This window comes from Stegostoma tigrinum, chromosome 8, assembly GCF_030684315.1.
Source record: "Stegostoma tigrinum isolate sSteTig4 chromosome 8, sSteTig4.hap1, whole genome shotgun sequence".
Classification (NCBI taxonomy): Eukaryota; Metazoa; Chordata; class Chondrichthyes; order Orectolobiformes; family Stegostomatidae; genus Stegostoma; species Stegostoma tigrinum.
In genome coordinates, this window is record NC_081361.1 from 90,168,738 (window position 1) to 90,183,866 (window position 15,129).

General features: G+C 45.4%; 1 protein-coding gene across 4 annotated transcripts in view; it reads left to right on the forward strand.

The window, feature by feature from the left end:
* The window catches only part of LOC125456512 (uncharacterized), a 405,052-nt gene that overhangs the window by 195,619 nt on the left and 194,304 nt on the right, over window positions 1-15,129 (forward strand). For all 4 annotated transcript variants that reach the window (XM_059648103.1, XM_048539688.2, XM_059648104.1 and 1 more), the window contains one exon: window positions 181-305. In XM_059648103.1, coding sequence (XP_059504086.1) covers window positions 181-305 — 125 coding nt within the window. The remainder of the gene's footprint in view (window positions 1-180; window positions 306-15,129) is intronic.

Here is a 15,129-nt window from a genome sequence, read left to right on the forward strand (position 1 = left end):
TTCTAACATCTAGGTCTGAAAATGGGGTAAATGGGGGAATTTTGTGTACTTTAATTTTTTGTAACAACTGTGAAGTGAGGCTTGATTTCATGTGTGCTACTCAGGAAGTATAACAATTGCAATTGTTTGTAATGCTTTTTCATTATAACTTTTGTCAATGTGTTTTGTTTAAAATTTCAGATGATGCTCCTGAATGCTTCATCTGTAGAGAACTGGAGGTGACAGACCGTGATTCCTTGTTGCATTATTGTGACTGCAAGAGTTTAGTCGCTCATCACAAGTGTTTGCTGACGTGGATACAAAAGGTAATAAAGCTGTATGATAGTACACTTGGACCTATTGATTAGGTTACCAAAACAAAGCTTGAATTATGTTGAAGTCGGTGGCAATGAAAAATTCCGTCTCGTCTGAAGAACATTGTTTAAAAATGTTTTCCAGTTTAGAATTTTGCAGCGTTTGCTGATGTATACACAGCAGCTCCCTTGCTTTTCTGAATTTCCTGCAGTATATTTTGAGTGGTTCAATAGCAAATCTCACATCCATTGTGTAATAATTCCTTTTGGGTCCTTATAAAGATTTTTGGAAGAGCTCCGCACACTCTCCTAATGCTGGCCTATTGCCATCCCCAATTTTTATTGTGCCGCCTTTGGAGGTATACATTCAGCTACCTCATCTCAAAGTTTTTTTATGCCCCACTCTAATGTATTCCAGCTCTTTCCTGTCTTAAGATTCACCATAACACTTATCTGTTAACCAAACTTTCAGTCACCTATCATCACATTATCCTGTGTGGAACAGTGTCAAATTTAGTTTGAACACACTGCTATGGCACAGCTGGAGACACTTTACTACACTAACAGCTCTGCAGAAATGCGCGTTGTTCTCATGTCTAACCTGAGATGTTAAACTGAGGCCCATTTACCTGGCCATTGGATATAAGATCTCATTGTACTACTGCAATAATGAGATGGAGAATTATCCTGCGCGTAAGCATAGAAAATGCTGGAGACACTCAGCAGGTCTGGGAACATCCATAGAGAGAGAAACAAAGTTAACATTTCAAGTCTTATATGAGTGTTCTTCAGAACTGGATGCATATGAGAGAGAGAGAGAGAGAGAGAGAGGGAGAGAGAGACCTGCACCTGGACTTGAACATATAAAGATGGCTGGCTGTGCGCACTTGAGGAGCTCATCATTGTCAGGAAATATTAGCCTTTGAAATGATATATCAATCCGAAGTTTCATTTGTCTATCCATGTGTTTCATTTATACCCTAGACAATCCCATGTCACAGTCTAAAGAATGGCAACAAATTCTCCTGATGGCTCAGAGATAGTAAGAACTGCCGATACTGCAGTCAGTGATAACACAATGTGGAGTTGGAGGATCACAGCTGGCCAGACAGCATCACGCAACTTTGCTGCTGCTCTGATGCTGCCTGGCCTGCCGTGCTCCTCCATCTTCACACCGTGTTACCTCCTGATGGCTCGGCATTTTTACCCTAATCATCATCACCACATATGGGGAAGAGAAAAGATTAACTGGCAATTCACCTCATTGATATCTGTGGGATTTTGCTGTACTCAATGTGTCTGTTATATTTGCTGATATAACAGTCACTAAGATTCCTCGCAATTCATTTTTAAGTGAATTTGCCAATATTTCTTGTGAAATGTGAACAGGAAGGCCTGCATTGCCTCAAGCAAAAACAGAAGTTGTTCGAAAAGCTCAGCGGGTCTGGCAGCATCCGTGAAGAGAAATCAGAGTTAACGTTTTGGTTCCAGTGATCCTTCCTCAGAACTGAGCATTTGTCTACTGCCTTTCACGACTTAAGGGTATCCCCAAGTTCTTTACAGCTAATGGAGCACTTTTTAGATGTAGTCACTGTTGTAGGAAACATGTCAGCCAATATGTACACAGCAAGGTAAGGAAAAACCAGAGAACTGTATACCGGTGAACCTGAAATCGCTGGTGGGCAAATTGTTGGAGGGAATCCTGAAGGACAGGATTTATATATATTTGGAAAGAAAAGGATTGATTAGAAATAGTCAACATGACTTAGTATGTGGGAAATCATGTCTCACCAGCTTGACTGAGTTTTGTTATTTCTTCGAAAAGAGGATTGATGAGGGCAGAATGATGGACATGTTCTGTACAGGTTTCAGTAAAGTGCTCGGCAAGCTTCCTCATGATAGACTGGTAGGCAAGGTGAAATCACTTGGAATACAGGGAGAACTAGCCATTTGGATACTGAACTGGATTGAAGGTAGAAGACAGAGGGTGTTGCTGGAGAGTTGCTTTTCAGACTGGAAGCCTATAACCAGCAGTTTACCATGAATATCGATGCTGGATACATTGCTTTTTGTCATTTATATAAATGATTTGCATGTGAACATAGGAGGTATGGTTAGTAAGTTTTCAGATGACACCAAAATTGGAGGTGCAGTGGACAGTAAAGAAGGTTACCTTAGGATACAACAGGATCTTGATCAGTTGGACCAATGGGCTGAGGGCTACTAGATGGAGTTTAATTTAGATAAATGTGAGGTGTTGCATTTTGGAAGGGCAAATCAGGGCAGGTCATATCATGGTAAGGACATGGCGTGTGTTGCTGAACAAAGAGACCTTGGAGTAAAGGTTCATAGTTCTTTGAAAGTGGAGTTGTAAGTAGATCGGAAAGCGAAGGTGGTTTGGTATCCCTGCGAACAGGAGCTAGGAAGTCATGTGAGGCTGTAAAGGACGTTGGTTAGACCACATTTGGAATACTTTGTGCAACTCTGGGCTCCCTATTACTGGAAGGATGTTGTGAAACTCAAAAGGATTCAGAAAAAAATTCCAAAAGTGTTGCCAGAGTTAGAGCATTTGAGCTATAGGGACAGTCTAAATAGACTGGGGCTATTTTCCCTGGAGCGGTGAAGGCTGAGGGGTGACTTTATGGAGATTTATAAAATCATAAGGGGTGTGGATAGGATAAATATACAAGGACTTTTCCCTGGGGTGGGGAAGCCCAAAGCTAGAGGGCATAGGTTTAAAGTAAAAGAAGGGCAAGATTTAAAGATGTTCTAAGCGGCAACTTTTTCATACAGAGGGTGGTGCATGAATGGAATGAGCAACCAGAGGGAGTGGTCAAGGCTGGTACAATTACAACATTTTAAATGCATCTGGATGATATATGAATAGGAACGGTTTAAGAGGGATATGGGCCAAATATTGGTAAATGGGACTAGATTAATTTAGGATTTCTGGTCAGCATGGACAAGTTGGGACGAAGGGTCTGTTTCTGTGCTGTATTCACTCCAAGGATCAGGGCAACATGACCAGGAGCAAAATTAGGGTGAAGACATTGGCCATCTGGTGAACTCTCTGCTCTTTTTTAATGACAACGCAAAAGACAATGTAAATGCAAGAATTCCTTATTCCATCAAATTCCACTGCGATTTCCTACAGGTTTCATGCATTCTCAGAAAATGTTTCAAGATGCTTTTGCTCCATCTTCTTTCCAGAGACTTTGGGTAAAAAGCAGCATTGAATTTGTCAGGTGTGATTTACCTTACTTTTGGTTCATTTTTTTACAAACAAAGCAAGTGACATTGTGATGAATGCACGCAGTATATCAGTGAGCCTTTAGTTGCAAAATGCCACTAGTATTGCACCACAGACTTCACACCTTCTGCTGCCATGTATTCAAAATCAGCAGCCCCGAGGATTTTCTCAGCAAATTTATTTTGAAAAGCTGCAATGATTATGGTATAATAAGTACCAGTTAACATGAGCAACATCTTTTCCAGATTTTATTCTCTCATTTGTGTGTATCTCTCATAGAATTATACAATCCACACAGTGCAGAAAGAGACCATTGGCTCATTGCGTCTGCACTGATCTTCTAAAGAGCATCCTACCCTGACCCCCACACTTTCTACCATCCCCAGCTCCAGTTCCCATAACCCCACATTTCCCATGGTTAATCCACCAAGCCTTTACATCTCTGGACACTACGGGCAATTTAGCGTAGCTAATCCATCTAATCTGCACATCTTTGGACTGTGGGAGGAAACCAGAGCACCCAGAGGAAACCCACCCAGACATGAGGGAGAACATGCAAACTCCACAGAAACGATCAGCCACCACTGGAATCGAACCTGGGTCCCTGACACTGTGAGGCAGCAGTGAAGTCTCTCTTCACATATAGTGGGCAGGCTTTTCTGCTTTCTCCAATGATGATCTTGGAGGTAGGAGAAGCCTGTCATGAGGCAGGATAGTAGAGTATTAGACCTCATTCCCCTGTTGCCTTCCTGTCTCCACCAGAATTAAGTCCCGGGTGAGAATACCCATGGTCAACCGTTCCATCCTGCTGCCTAGTGAGGCCCTTCAATGGCCATTTAGTCACAGAATCTCAGATTGTGACAGTGCAGAAGTAGGTCATTCTGCCCATCATGCCTGTGTTATCCAGTACCAGTTTCCTGCCTTTACCCCTTATTCCTGTACATTATTTCCATCTAAATAATTATCCAATGCTCCTTTTTAATGCCTCCGTTAAACCCATCTCCACCACATTTCCAGCTAGCACATCCATATCCTAACTAATCACTATGTGAAACTGTTTTTGCTCATATCATCTGTGCTTTGTTTGCAAACTAGTTTAAATCCATGCCCTCTCATTCTTCATTTTAAGGGTGGGAGCAGCTTCTCCCTAGCTACTCACTATTTTGAAAATCGTAGTCTTGCATAGCCTTCTTCTCTCCAATGAGAACAGTCCTAACCTGTTCAATCTATCCTCACAACTGAAGCTTCTCACCATTGGAACCATTCTTGTAAATCTTTCCTGCACTCTCTCCAATTTTTTCACATCATTCCTATAATGTGGCTCCCACAACTGGACACAGTGCTCCAGATGAAGTCTAACAAGTTACAAGAGTTCACCATCAACTCATTGCTGTTGTAATTGATGCATCCATTAAGGCAGCTTTATTACTGCTCTCTCCACCTGTTGCCCATCTTCAATAATCTGAGCACATGTATGCCCAGGTCCCACTGGAACTGAACCCCAGAATGTCTTTCAGTGTTCTGCTGACCAAGCACATGACCTCACACTTGCCTGCGTTGAACCTCATCATTGAACCTACATGCCCCCTCCACCAACTTGTCAATGCCCTTTTTGACCCCCATGACCATTGCAGGGCCTTATCCCACGACCAGTGGTGGTAACCCAGCTGCAGGTGGGCCTTTTACTCTGCAGCATGCATAGCAATGAAAACCATGCAGACAGATTGCTACCTACAGAGAGGTGGGGAAAGAGTTGTGGTGGTAGGGGATAGAAAAGGGGGGTGGTTCCCTTGTTGAAAGGCCTCATTTTTGGGAATGGACCTCTAGAGCTGGGAGGTCAGTGGACATGGAGAGTTATCCCCCTGCCGTCACTACTGAACACATTACACCCCTCAGTTAGTTACACCCCACCCCTCCTCTTGTGATTGGGTTATCCTGAGATCCTGGGATTCCAGTGCTTCCACCACAGAGGCATAAAGTTTTAAGCTTTTGGGGATGAAGAGGCCCTTCGTCCCATCATGTCTGGATTGGTCATCAAACATCTATCCCTTTAGGAAGGAAGTTCCGAAGAATCATGGCCTTCCATGAGAAATGTTTTCTCGTTGCTGATTTAGCTGGGAGGAGTCTTATTTTAAAATAGTTTAGATTCCCTCACAAAATGAACAACACTTACCACATACACCCTGGCTAGACCACTCAAGATCTTGTATTTTTAAGTCAAGGCATCCCTCACACTTCTAGCCTTCAACAGACTCAAGCCCAGTCTGCCTCATCTTTACTCAGAACACAACCCACCCATTCCAAGCATTGGTCTCGTAAACATTCTTTGAACTGCCACCAACATGTTTACAGGTTTCGATAAACAGGGAGACCTTTGCTGTAGACAAGAATCTCAATGTGATCTCACCAGTGCCTGTATAAATGAAGATAATAAAATGTGAGGCTGGATGAACACAGCAGGCCAAGCAGCATCTCAGGAGCACAAAAGCTGACGTTTCGGGCCTAGACCCTTCATCAGAGAGGGGGATGGGGGGAGGGAACTGGAATAAATAGGGAGAGAGGGGGAGGCGGACCGAAGATGGAGAGCAAAGAAGATAGGTGGAGAGGGTGTAGGTGGGGAGGTAGGGAGGGGATAGGTCAGTCCAGGGAAGACGGACAGGTCAAGGAGGTGGGATGAGGTTAGTAGGTAGCTGGGGGTGCGGCTGGGGGTGGGAGGAAGGGATGGGTGAGAGGAAGAACCGGTTAGGGAGGCAGAGACAGGTTGGACTGGTTTTGGGATGCAGTGGGTGGGGGGGAAGAGCTGGGCTGGTTGTGTGGTGCAGTGGGGGGAGGGGATGAACTGGGCTGGTTTAGGGATGCAGTGGGGGAAGGGGAGATTCCGAAACTGGTGAAGTCCACATCGACACCATATGGCCGCAGGGTTCCCAGGCGGAATATGAGTTGCTGTTCCTGCAACCCTCGGGTGGCATCATTGTGGCAGTGCAGGAGGCCCATGATGGACATGTCATCAAGAGAATGGGAGGGGGAGTGGAAATGGTTTGCGACTGGGAGGTGCAGTTGTTTGTTGCGAACTGAGCGGAGGTGTTCTGCAAAGCGGTCCCCAAGCCTCCGCTTGGTTTCCCCAATGTAGAGAAAGCCGCACCGGGTACAGTGGATGCAGTATACCACATTGGCAGATGTGCAGGTGAACCTCTGCTTAATGTGGAATGTCATCTTGGGGCCTGGGATGGGGGTGAGGGAGGAGGTGTGGGGACAAGTGTAGCATTTCCTGCGGTTGCAGGGGAAGGTGCCGGGTGTGGTGGGGTTGGAGGGCAGTGTGGAGCGAACAAGGGAGTCACGGAGAGAGTGGTCTCTCCGGAAAGCAGACAGGGGTGGGGATGGAAAAATGTCTTGGGTGGTGGGGTCGGATTGTAAATGGCGGAAGTGTCGGAGGATAATGCGTTGTATCCGGAGGTTGGTAGGGTGGTATAAATGAAGCTGTCTTCGATTCTCTTAGTAAAGGATACATTCTATTAGCTGTCTTTATTATGCTGAATAACATGTTGAATCCACATACCAACCTTTCGCGATACGTGCATTGAGACGTTCAGATCCCTCCACATCTCAAAGCTCCCAGTCTCTCACTACAGATGATACGGAATTCCATATTACATTGGCAGAAGCAGTTTTTTGTTTTGACTCGTCTACATGAACCTTTTTCCCAGTTTTCTTCATTTAATCCCACGAGCGTACACTTTCATTCCTTTTACACTCGGTGGTATGTGAGTATGGGTGGTGGGGTCGGATTGTAGATGGTGGAAGTGTCGGAGGATGATGCGTTGTATCCGGAGGTTGGTGGGGTGGTATGTGAGAATGAGGGGGATCCTCTCGGGGCGGTCGTGGCGGGGGCGGGGTGTGAGGGATGTGTTGCGGGAAATGCGGGAGACGTGGTCAAGGGCATTCTCGACCACTGCGGGGGGAAAGTTGCAGTCCTTGAAGAACGTGGACATCTGGGATGTGCGGGAGTGGAATGCCTCATCCTGGGAACAGATGCGGCGGAGGCGGAGGAATTGGGATTAGGGGATGGAATTTTTGCAGGAGGGTGGGTGGGAGGAGGTGTATTCTAGGTAGCTGTGGGAGTCGGTGGGCTTGAAATGGACATCAGTTTCTAGCTGGTTACCTGAGATGGAGACTGAGAGATCCAGGAAGGTGAGGGATGTGTTGGAGATGGCCCAGGTGAACTGAGGTTGGAGTGGAAGGTGTTGGTGAAGTGGATGAACTGCTTGAGCCCCTCTGGGGAGCAAGAGGCGGCGCCGATACAGTCACCAATGTAATGGAGGAAGAGGTGGGATTTGGGGTCTGTGTAGGTGCGGAAGAGGACTGTTTCATGTAACCTACAAAGAGGCAGGCATAACTTGGGCCCATGCAGGTACCCATGGCCACCCCCTTTGTCTGTAGGAAGTGGGAGGAATCGAAAGAGAAGTTGTTGAGGGTGAGGACGAGTTCGGCTAGGCGGATGAGGGTGTCAGTAGAGAGGGATTGGTCAGGCCTGCGAGACAGGAAGAAGCAGAGGGCCTTGAGGCCAACTGCATGAGGAATGCAGGTATATAGGGACTGGACGTCCATGGTGAAAATGAGGTGTTGGGGGCCAGCGAATTGGAAGTCCTGGAGGAGGTGGAGGGCGTGGGTGGTGTCACGGACGAAGGTAGGGAGTTCCTGGACCAAAGGGGAGAAAATGGAATCCAAATAGGTAGAGATGAGTTCGGTGGTGCAGGAACAGGCTAAGACAATGTGTCGACCAGGGCAGGCAGGTTTGTGGATCTCACATACCACCCCACCAACCTCCAGATATAACACATCATCCTCCGACACTTCCACCATCTACAATCTGACCCCACCACCCAGGCCATTTTTCCATCTCTACCCTTGCCTCATCTGCTCCCACGATGAGGCATTCCACTCCCACTCATCCCTGATGTCCAAGTTCTTCAAGGACCGCAACTTTCCCCCCACAGTGGTCGAGAATGCCCTTCACCACGTCTCCGGCATTTCCAGCAACACATCCCTCACACCCTGCCCCCACCACAACAGCCCAAAGGGGATCCCCCTCGTTCTCACACACCACCCCACCAACCTCCGGATACAACGCATCATCCTCCGACACTTCCGCCATCTACAATCCGACCCACCACCCAAGACATTTTTCCATCCCCACCCCTGTCTGCTTTCCAGAGAGACCACTCTCTACGTGACTCCCTTGTTCGCTCCACACTGCCCTCCAACCCCACCACACCCGGCACCTTCCCCTGCAACCGCAGGAAATGCTACACTTGCCCCCACACCACCTCCCTCACCCCCATCCCAGGCCCCAAGATGACCTTCCATATTAAGCAGATGTTCACCTGCACATCTGCCAATGTGGTATACTGTATCCACTGTACCCGGTGTGGCTACCTCTACATTAGGGGCTTGGAGACCGCTTTGCAGAACACCTCCGCTCGGTTCGCAACAAACAACTGCACCTCCTTGTCGCGAACCATTTTAACTCCCCCTCCCATTCCTCAGATGACTTGTCCATCATGGGCCTCCTGCAGTGCCACAAGGATGCCACCCGAAGGTTGCAGGAACAGCAACTCATATTCCGCTTGGGAACCCTGCAGCCCAATGGTACCAATGTGGATTTCACAAGCTTCAAAATCTCCCCTTCCCCTACTGCATCACAAAACCAGCCCAGCCTGTCTCCGCTTCCCTAACCTGTTCTTCCTCTCACCCATCCCTTCCTCCCACCTTAAACCGCACCTCCATTTCCTACCTATCACCTCATCCTGCCTCCTTGACCTGACCATCTTCCCTGGATTGACCTATCCCCTCCCTACCTCCTCGCCTATACTTTCCTCCCTACCTATCTTCTTTTTTCTCCATCTTCAGTCTGCCTCCCCCTCTCTCCCTATTTATTCCAGTTCCCACTTCCCATCCCCTTCTCTGATGAATGGTCTAGGCCCGAAACGCCAGCTTTTATGCTCCTGAGATGCTGCTTGGCCTGCTGTGTTCATCCAGCTCCACACTTTGTTATCTTGGATTCTCCAGCATCTGCAGTTCCCATTATCAGCTGTGACCTAGTTGAGTGGTGGAACAGGCTCAAGCGGCCAAAGGGCCGACTCGCTGATGTCACCATAAATTCCATTTTACTTCACCATTGTGAGGTGATTGGGTGAATTACAATGAAGACAACCTCCCTTTTCAGATTATGAAATGGGGAAATTTACCCTGAATTATAATTGTTAGGCCCCTCACCCTAGAGTAAAGAACAAAAACACATTGATGTCAGAACACTTGAGTATTCAGTTACCTCAAAATATTCACCTTGCAAAATAAAAGTCACTTATCCATGTAGCCCTCCCACCACATCTAGGTTCTCCCCTTAAATAACTTGCATTAACCAAAACACTGCACCTGAAGGGGAAAGCTCACAAAACTTTTCTTTTAAAATGTTTCCAATGTGTCCAACAAAATGTCATGTATCAATTTAGGCAAGATGACTGATTCTTTTTTACAGTGGGAACCACAAATCCTTAAAATCTGGAGTGAGCTTTTTCAATCTTCAGTGTCTTCTGGTAGCTAAATATCTGCGTTCTATCACCCGAAATAGGCACAGTTTCTTTTTCTCACATTCTGATCCTGTTTATTTTGAAGCCGTGTTCAAGAACTCCAAGAATTCAGGCCATTTTGCAAATGTTGGAATTGGATGGTCAAATGCATTGAAAAGCCAGTTCTTTTGCAACAGCAACGTTTTTTGCAAATCTAGCCCTGATACGTTGATTGTCTCCTTTCTCCAACAACTGATGCCTCTTTTTCATGAAACCAGTTTGGACAGTTCCAAAACAACTCCCACTGGCCGCGACCCTACTACACAAAGCTGCCCGCCAGTTCAGCACAAATGCTACTAAAGTGACAACTTCAGTCCCAGAGCTCATAAGGTTAGTTGGGATGAGAAATGGCCGTGCTGTAGAATTGCAGAATCTTGCAGTTCACAGGAAATCATTTTAAGGTCCACCATGCCTATATTGACTCTCTAGACTGTTCCCACCCTCCCACCCCTTCCCCACAGCTTTCAATCATATGCCCAATTTCTTTTTTAAAGCGACCATTGATTCTGCTTCCACCAACCTTTCAGACAGAGCATAAAAACTTGTTGCAGAAAAGAAATCTCCTTATCCCCCCTTTCTCCCCCACGCACCCCAATTTTAGAAAAATAGAATCCCTACAGTACGAAAGAGGCCATTCAGCCCATTGAATCTGCACTGACCCTCCAGACCCCATTCCCTAAGTCCCAGACTGGAGCAGCATGATCCCTTTTCTGAATTTGATGGTGTTCACTTCTCTGTCAGCATAATGGATGAAGTGTTTCAGTCTTCGCCTGATGACTATCACAAATGCCTGGTCTGCAAAGGATTTGTCAAATAATTCCTTAAACCATTTCTATCTACTTGTAAAAACAAATCAAAATATGTGACAATGATGTAATGAATTGTGCTTTAGGCTGACTGACAACACACTCCTCATTAAGTTACCAGCAATGCAGCATCTCCCCACAGGGGAATCACATGGAAAAGTTTAAAAAGGGGGTTACATCTAGCAGGAGATGGTAAGGATTGTGGGAGGGTTTGGGAAAAGCGGGTAAGCCAAAGACAGGGGTCGAAGTACGGAGAAAGAACATCAACTTTCATGCCTTACCCCCTCCTCCAATGCCCTCTGCTTGCCTCACACATCTCCGATTCCTCGATAAAGGGGCCCTAAGATTGTCAGCCCACTTTCATGAACAAAATATAGGTTCTTCAAAGGTGTGCTTTACATAGTCACCATGTTCCTAGCAAGTGGATGTGAAAGCTGGACAGAATTTTTTCACATCATTTCCCTGGGTACGTTTGAATGCAAGTATATTGTTAATTGAAAACCAAAAGAACTGCGGGTGCTGTAAATCAGGAGCAAAAACAGAAGTTGCTGGAAAAGCTGAGCAGGTCTGGCAGCATCTGTGAAGAAAAGATCAGAGCTAATGTTTCGGATCTGGTGACTTCCTCAGAAATGTTCTTGTGTTCTGTTCTGTTTTTGTTTTTCTTGTGTGTTTTGTTGACTGTTTGGCTGCATCTATAAGCTTGAAGTGACCATGTCTTACAAAGCAAATTGAAAAATAATTGACTGACATATGACTATCCATGATGCGAGCTGTGTTAATCATTAGCAATCCTCGTCAATAAGTGACCTGTTACTTGTTTTTTGTGATGGTGACTTTATATGGAGCCTTGGGTCTGAATCAGTCTCCACAAAGATACAATTTACTGAGTTCTTCCCAATGGATCTGACCTGTAAATGGCTATGGTCATTGCTCCCACACTTCCTGAACCTCTCCCTCCTCTGTCCCCCACAGTTCTTCTGACAACCTGCTTAACATCTTCACTGCCCCCTACTGCCACCCTTAAGTTTTTTTTTTCTGGGAGATTTCCGTGGCACAGTGGCTCAGTGGTCAGCACTGCTGCCTCACAGCGCCAGGGACCCGGGTTTGACTCCACACTCGGGCGACTGCCTGTGTGGAGTTTTCACATTCTCTCCAATTCTGTGTGGGTTTCCTCCGGGTGCTCCGGTTTCCACCCACACTTCAAAGGTGTGCAGGTTATGCATAAGAGAGAACACAGTGTGGAGCTGGAGGAACACAGCAGGCCAGGCAGCATCAGAGGGGCAGGAGAGTTGATGTTTCGTCAAAAACATCAACTTTCCTGCTCCTCTGAAGCTGCCTGGCCTGCTGTGTTCCTCCAGCTCCACACTGTGTTACCTCTGATTTCAGCAACAGCAGTTCTTACTGTCTCTACAAGTTGGGTGGGTTGGTTGTGCTAAATTGCTCACAGTATCCAGAGATACTATTGTTCACAGTATCCAGGGATGTGCAGGTTAGGTGGATTAGCTCATAGGAAATGTTGTGCTAAGGGTAAGGTTGTGGGTCTGGATGGGATGCTCTTTGGAGTGTTGGCATAAACATGATGGACAGAATGGCCTGCTTCCACACTGTAGGGATTCTATCATTTTTAGGATATGCTAAATGCAAGTGGCTGCAATATTGCAGGGTTTAAATCATTGGGAGACTAAAACACTATTCATGAAAAAAAATTTTGTGAAAACAGAATAACATTGGAAGTATTTGAATTATTAATTGACTAAGTGTTCTGTGTCTTGACCAATCTAAGCATTTCTACATCAAAAATGTGGTATTGTTAGACAACAATTTCTAACTGCTGGTTGAGCTGACATCATAGACACACATATATTCGTCAAGATCTAATAGAAGCGTATAGAATTGTCATAGGATGAAACAGGACAAATGCAGGAAGGATCTTCCCAGTGACTCGAAAGTCCAGAAGTGGGGGCCATAGTTTTAGGATATGGAATGGGCCTTTTAGAACTGAGATGAGGAGAGATTTCTTCACCCAGAGAGTGGTGGAACTCTGCCACAGAATGTAGTTGAGGCCAAAGCGTTGAATGCTCTTAAGAAAGAGTTGGATATAGTACTTTGGACTAAAGGGGCAAAGCTTATGTGAAGAAAGTGGGAATGGAGGAGTGAGTTGGATGATCAGCCATGATCACATTGAATGGTGGAGTAGACACAAAGGGCCAAATGTCCTGCTCCTGTTCCTATTTTCTGCGTTTTCATGTTTCTGTGTTACCTTCTAATTTATAAATTCCTTCCTAAAAATCAGTGTCACTGGTTATTCTTCCAAGCATCACTAGATGTGGTGGGTTCCCTTTTCCAATTCCACAATTGTTGAATTTTACCGAGTAGGGTGATGCAGCAATCAAGATTTCACCTACCCTATAATCTAATAACTAAATAACACTAAAAGGGGAGTGGCATCTGTTACACCCTGCCTCAAAGTTCCAGTCTCTGGTCAGTGTCCACTCCAAACAAGAACATTTTTCACATTCAAGCTGACCTCCTGGTAATATTGAAATAAAAATAGCCGGAGATCACAGCAGGTCAGGCAGTGTTCGTAGAGAGAGAGCAAGCTAACTCTTCATTGGAAATCTGTCATCTAGACTCAAAACATTAGCTTGCTCTCTCTGCATGGGTGCTGCCTGACCTGCTGTGATCTCCAGCAATTTTTGTTTTCAGCGCAGACTCCAGCATCTGCATTAATTTGCTCCTACGTCCCTGTAATATTCCCTTTCTCTTGGCCAATGTTCTTAAGCCCTGTCACTTGTATCTAAGATGCCAGAAAGATACCAACCTCATGAAGTAGATTTATGATTACTAGAAGGCCCAAGTTGTTATTATTTGTAGAAGGTTGGCTGACCCAGGAAATTACTTTGCACCATCCTGATCATTCATTGACTAGCTAGCCTCGACTGCCACCATTCAATCCAGTTTAATCCAATTCACCGCACAAACCCAAGCTCTCTGTGTCTGTTCTACAGCTTATGATCTTCAGCTATAAACTAGGGGCTTAATTGAATACTTCTGAATGCTTCACATCACAAGCCATTCTTAGAGATTTTTACTTCAGAGTGGAGAAAGCTTTCATTTATACCTAATTTTTTTTCAGCCTTGGAACGTTTGAAGAAAGTGACTGAACGCGAGCGAGTGCGTTTAAGCAATGGTTTTGAGTAGACAGTTGAGAACACTCGAGTCTGTTAGATTTTCATTGTAAATTAATCAGCTCTTGACTTTATCCATAACTTGGGTCATTTGTCTTTGATGGCGGTCTTCAAAGTGGGTCATGCATGCAAATTCATAATAGTTTGTAACCATGATTTTATAGAGTGTTCCAATAAAAAATGTTAAATGGTTTGGAACTGGCACCAGGGGACAGTCCAGACGCAGTACTTCAAATTAGTTTAATATAAAACAACATGAGTTCCATAACTGATATCAATATAACGTTCAAAATAAACAGAGTCTCTTGGATGTGACTGTTGCTCGAAAAGGGTTAGTGCTGTGGAGCTTGCTGTTTTAACTCTTTCACTTCTGCCACTTCCATAGTCCAAGTCTGTTTTTAATATTTGCAGCAGTGATGTTCCATGAAGGATTGGTCGCTGTTCAGTACCTCAACCAATGCCCAAACTTCACATGCCAATTTGGCCAGTGATCTCAGAAGGCAATGCAACCTCCTGTTGCACCACAACGAAGCACAACCTTGTCATCTCACATGCATGCACTTCCAGCGAGGAAGGGCTCCCAACAGAGTTGCGCTTGCTACTTTTTAATCTCGAAACCCCATGGACGATTGGCTATTTGAGTGAAGAATGTGGCAAAAAGATTTGGCACCATTGGTTATAAAGACGATGGGGGTGGGGGGGAATTAAGAACAGGGAGAATGGGCTGGGTGTGTGTCAAATCTTAATACTAAAGCAGTGAACATAGTAGGCAGATTGCAGCTTCAATTTCCTCTGCATGGATACACAGCCAAATTATTCTACTCGTGAAACCTCTTGTGCCACTCAATAGTGGCTTCTTCAAGAAGATGAATTATGAAAATGTTTTCACACAGAAGGTACCCACTCCAAAAAAGTTGTGGATGATGGGGGTCAATTCAAATGTTCAAGTTTGATTGTTTTTTTCCT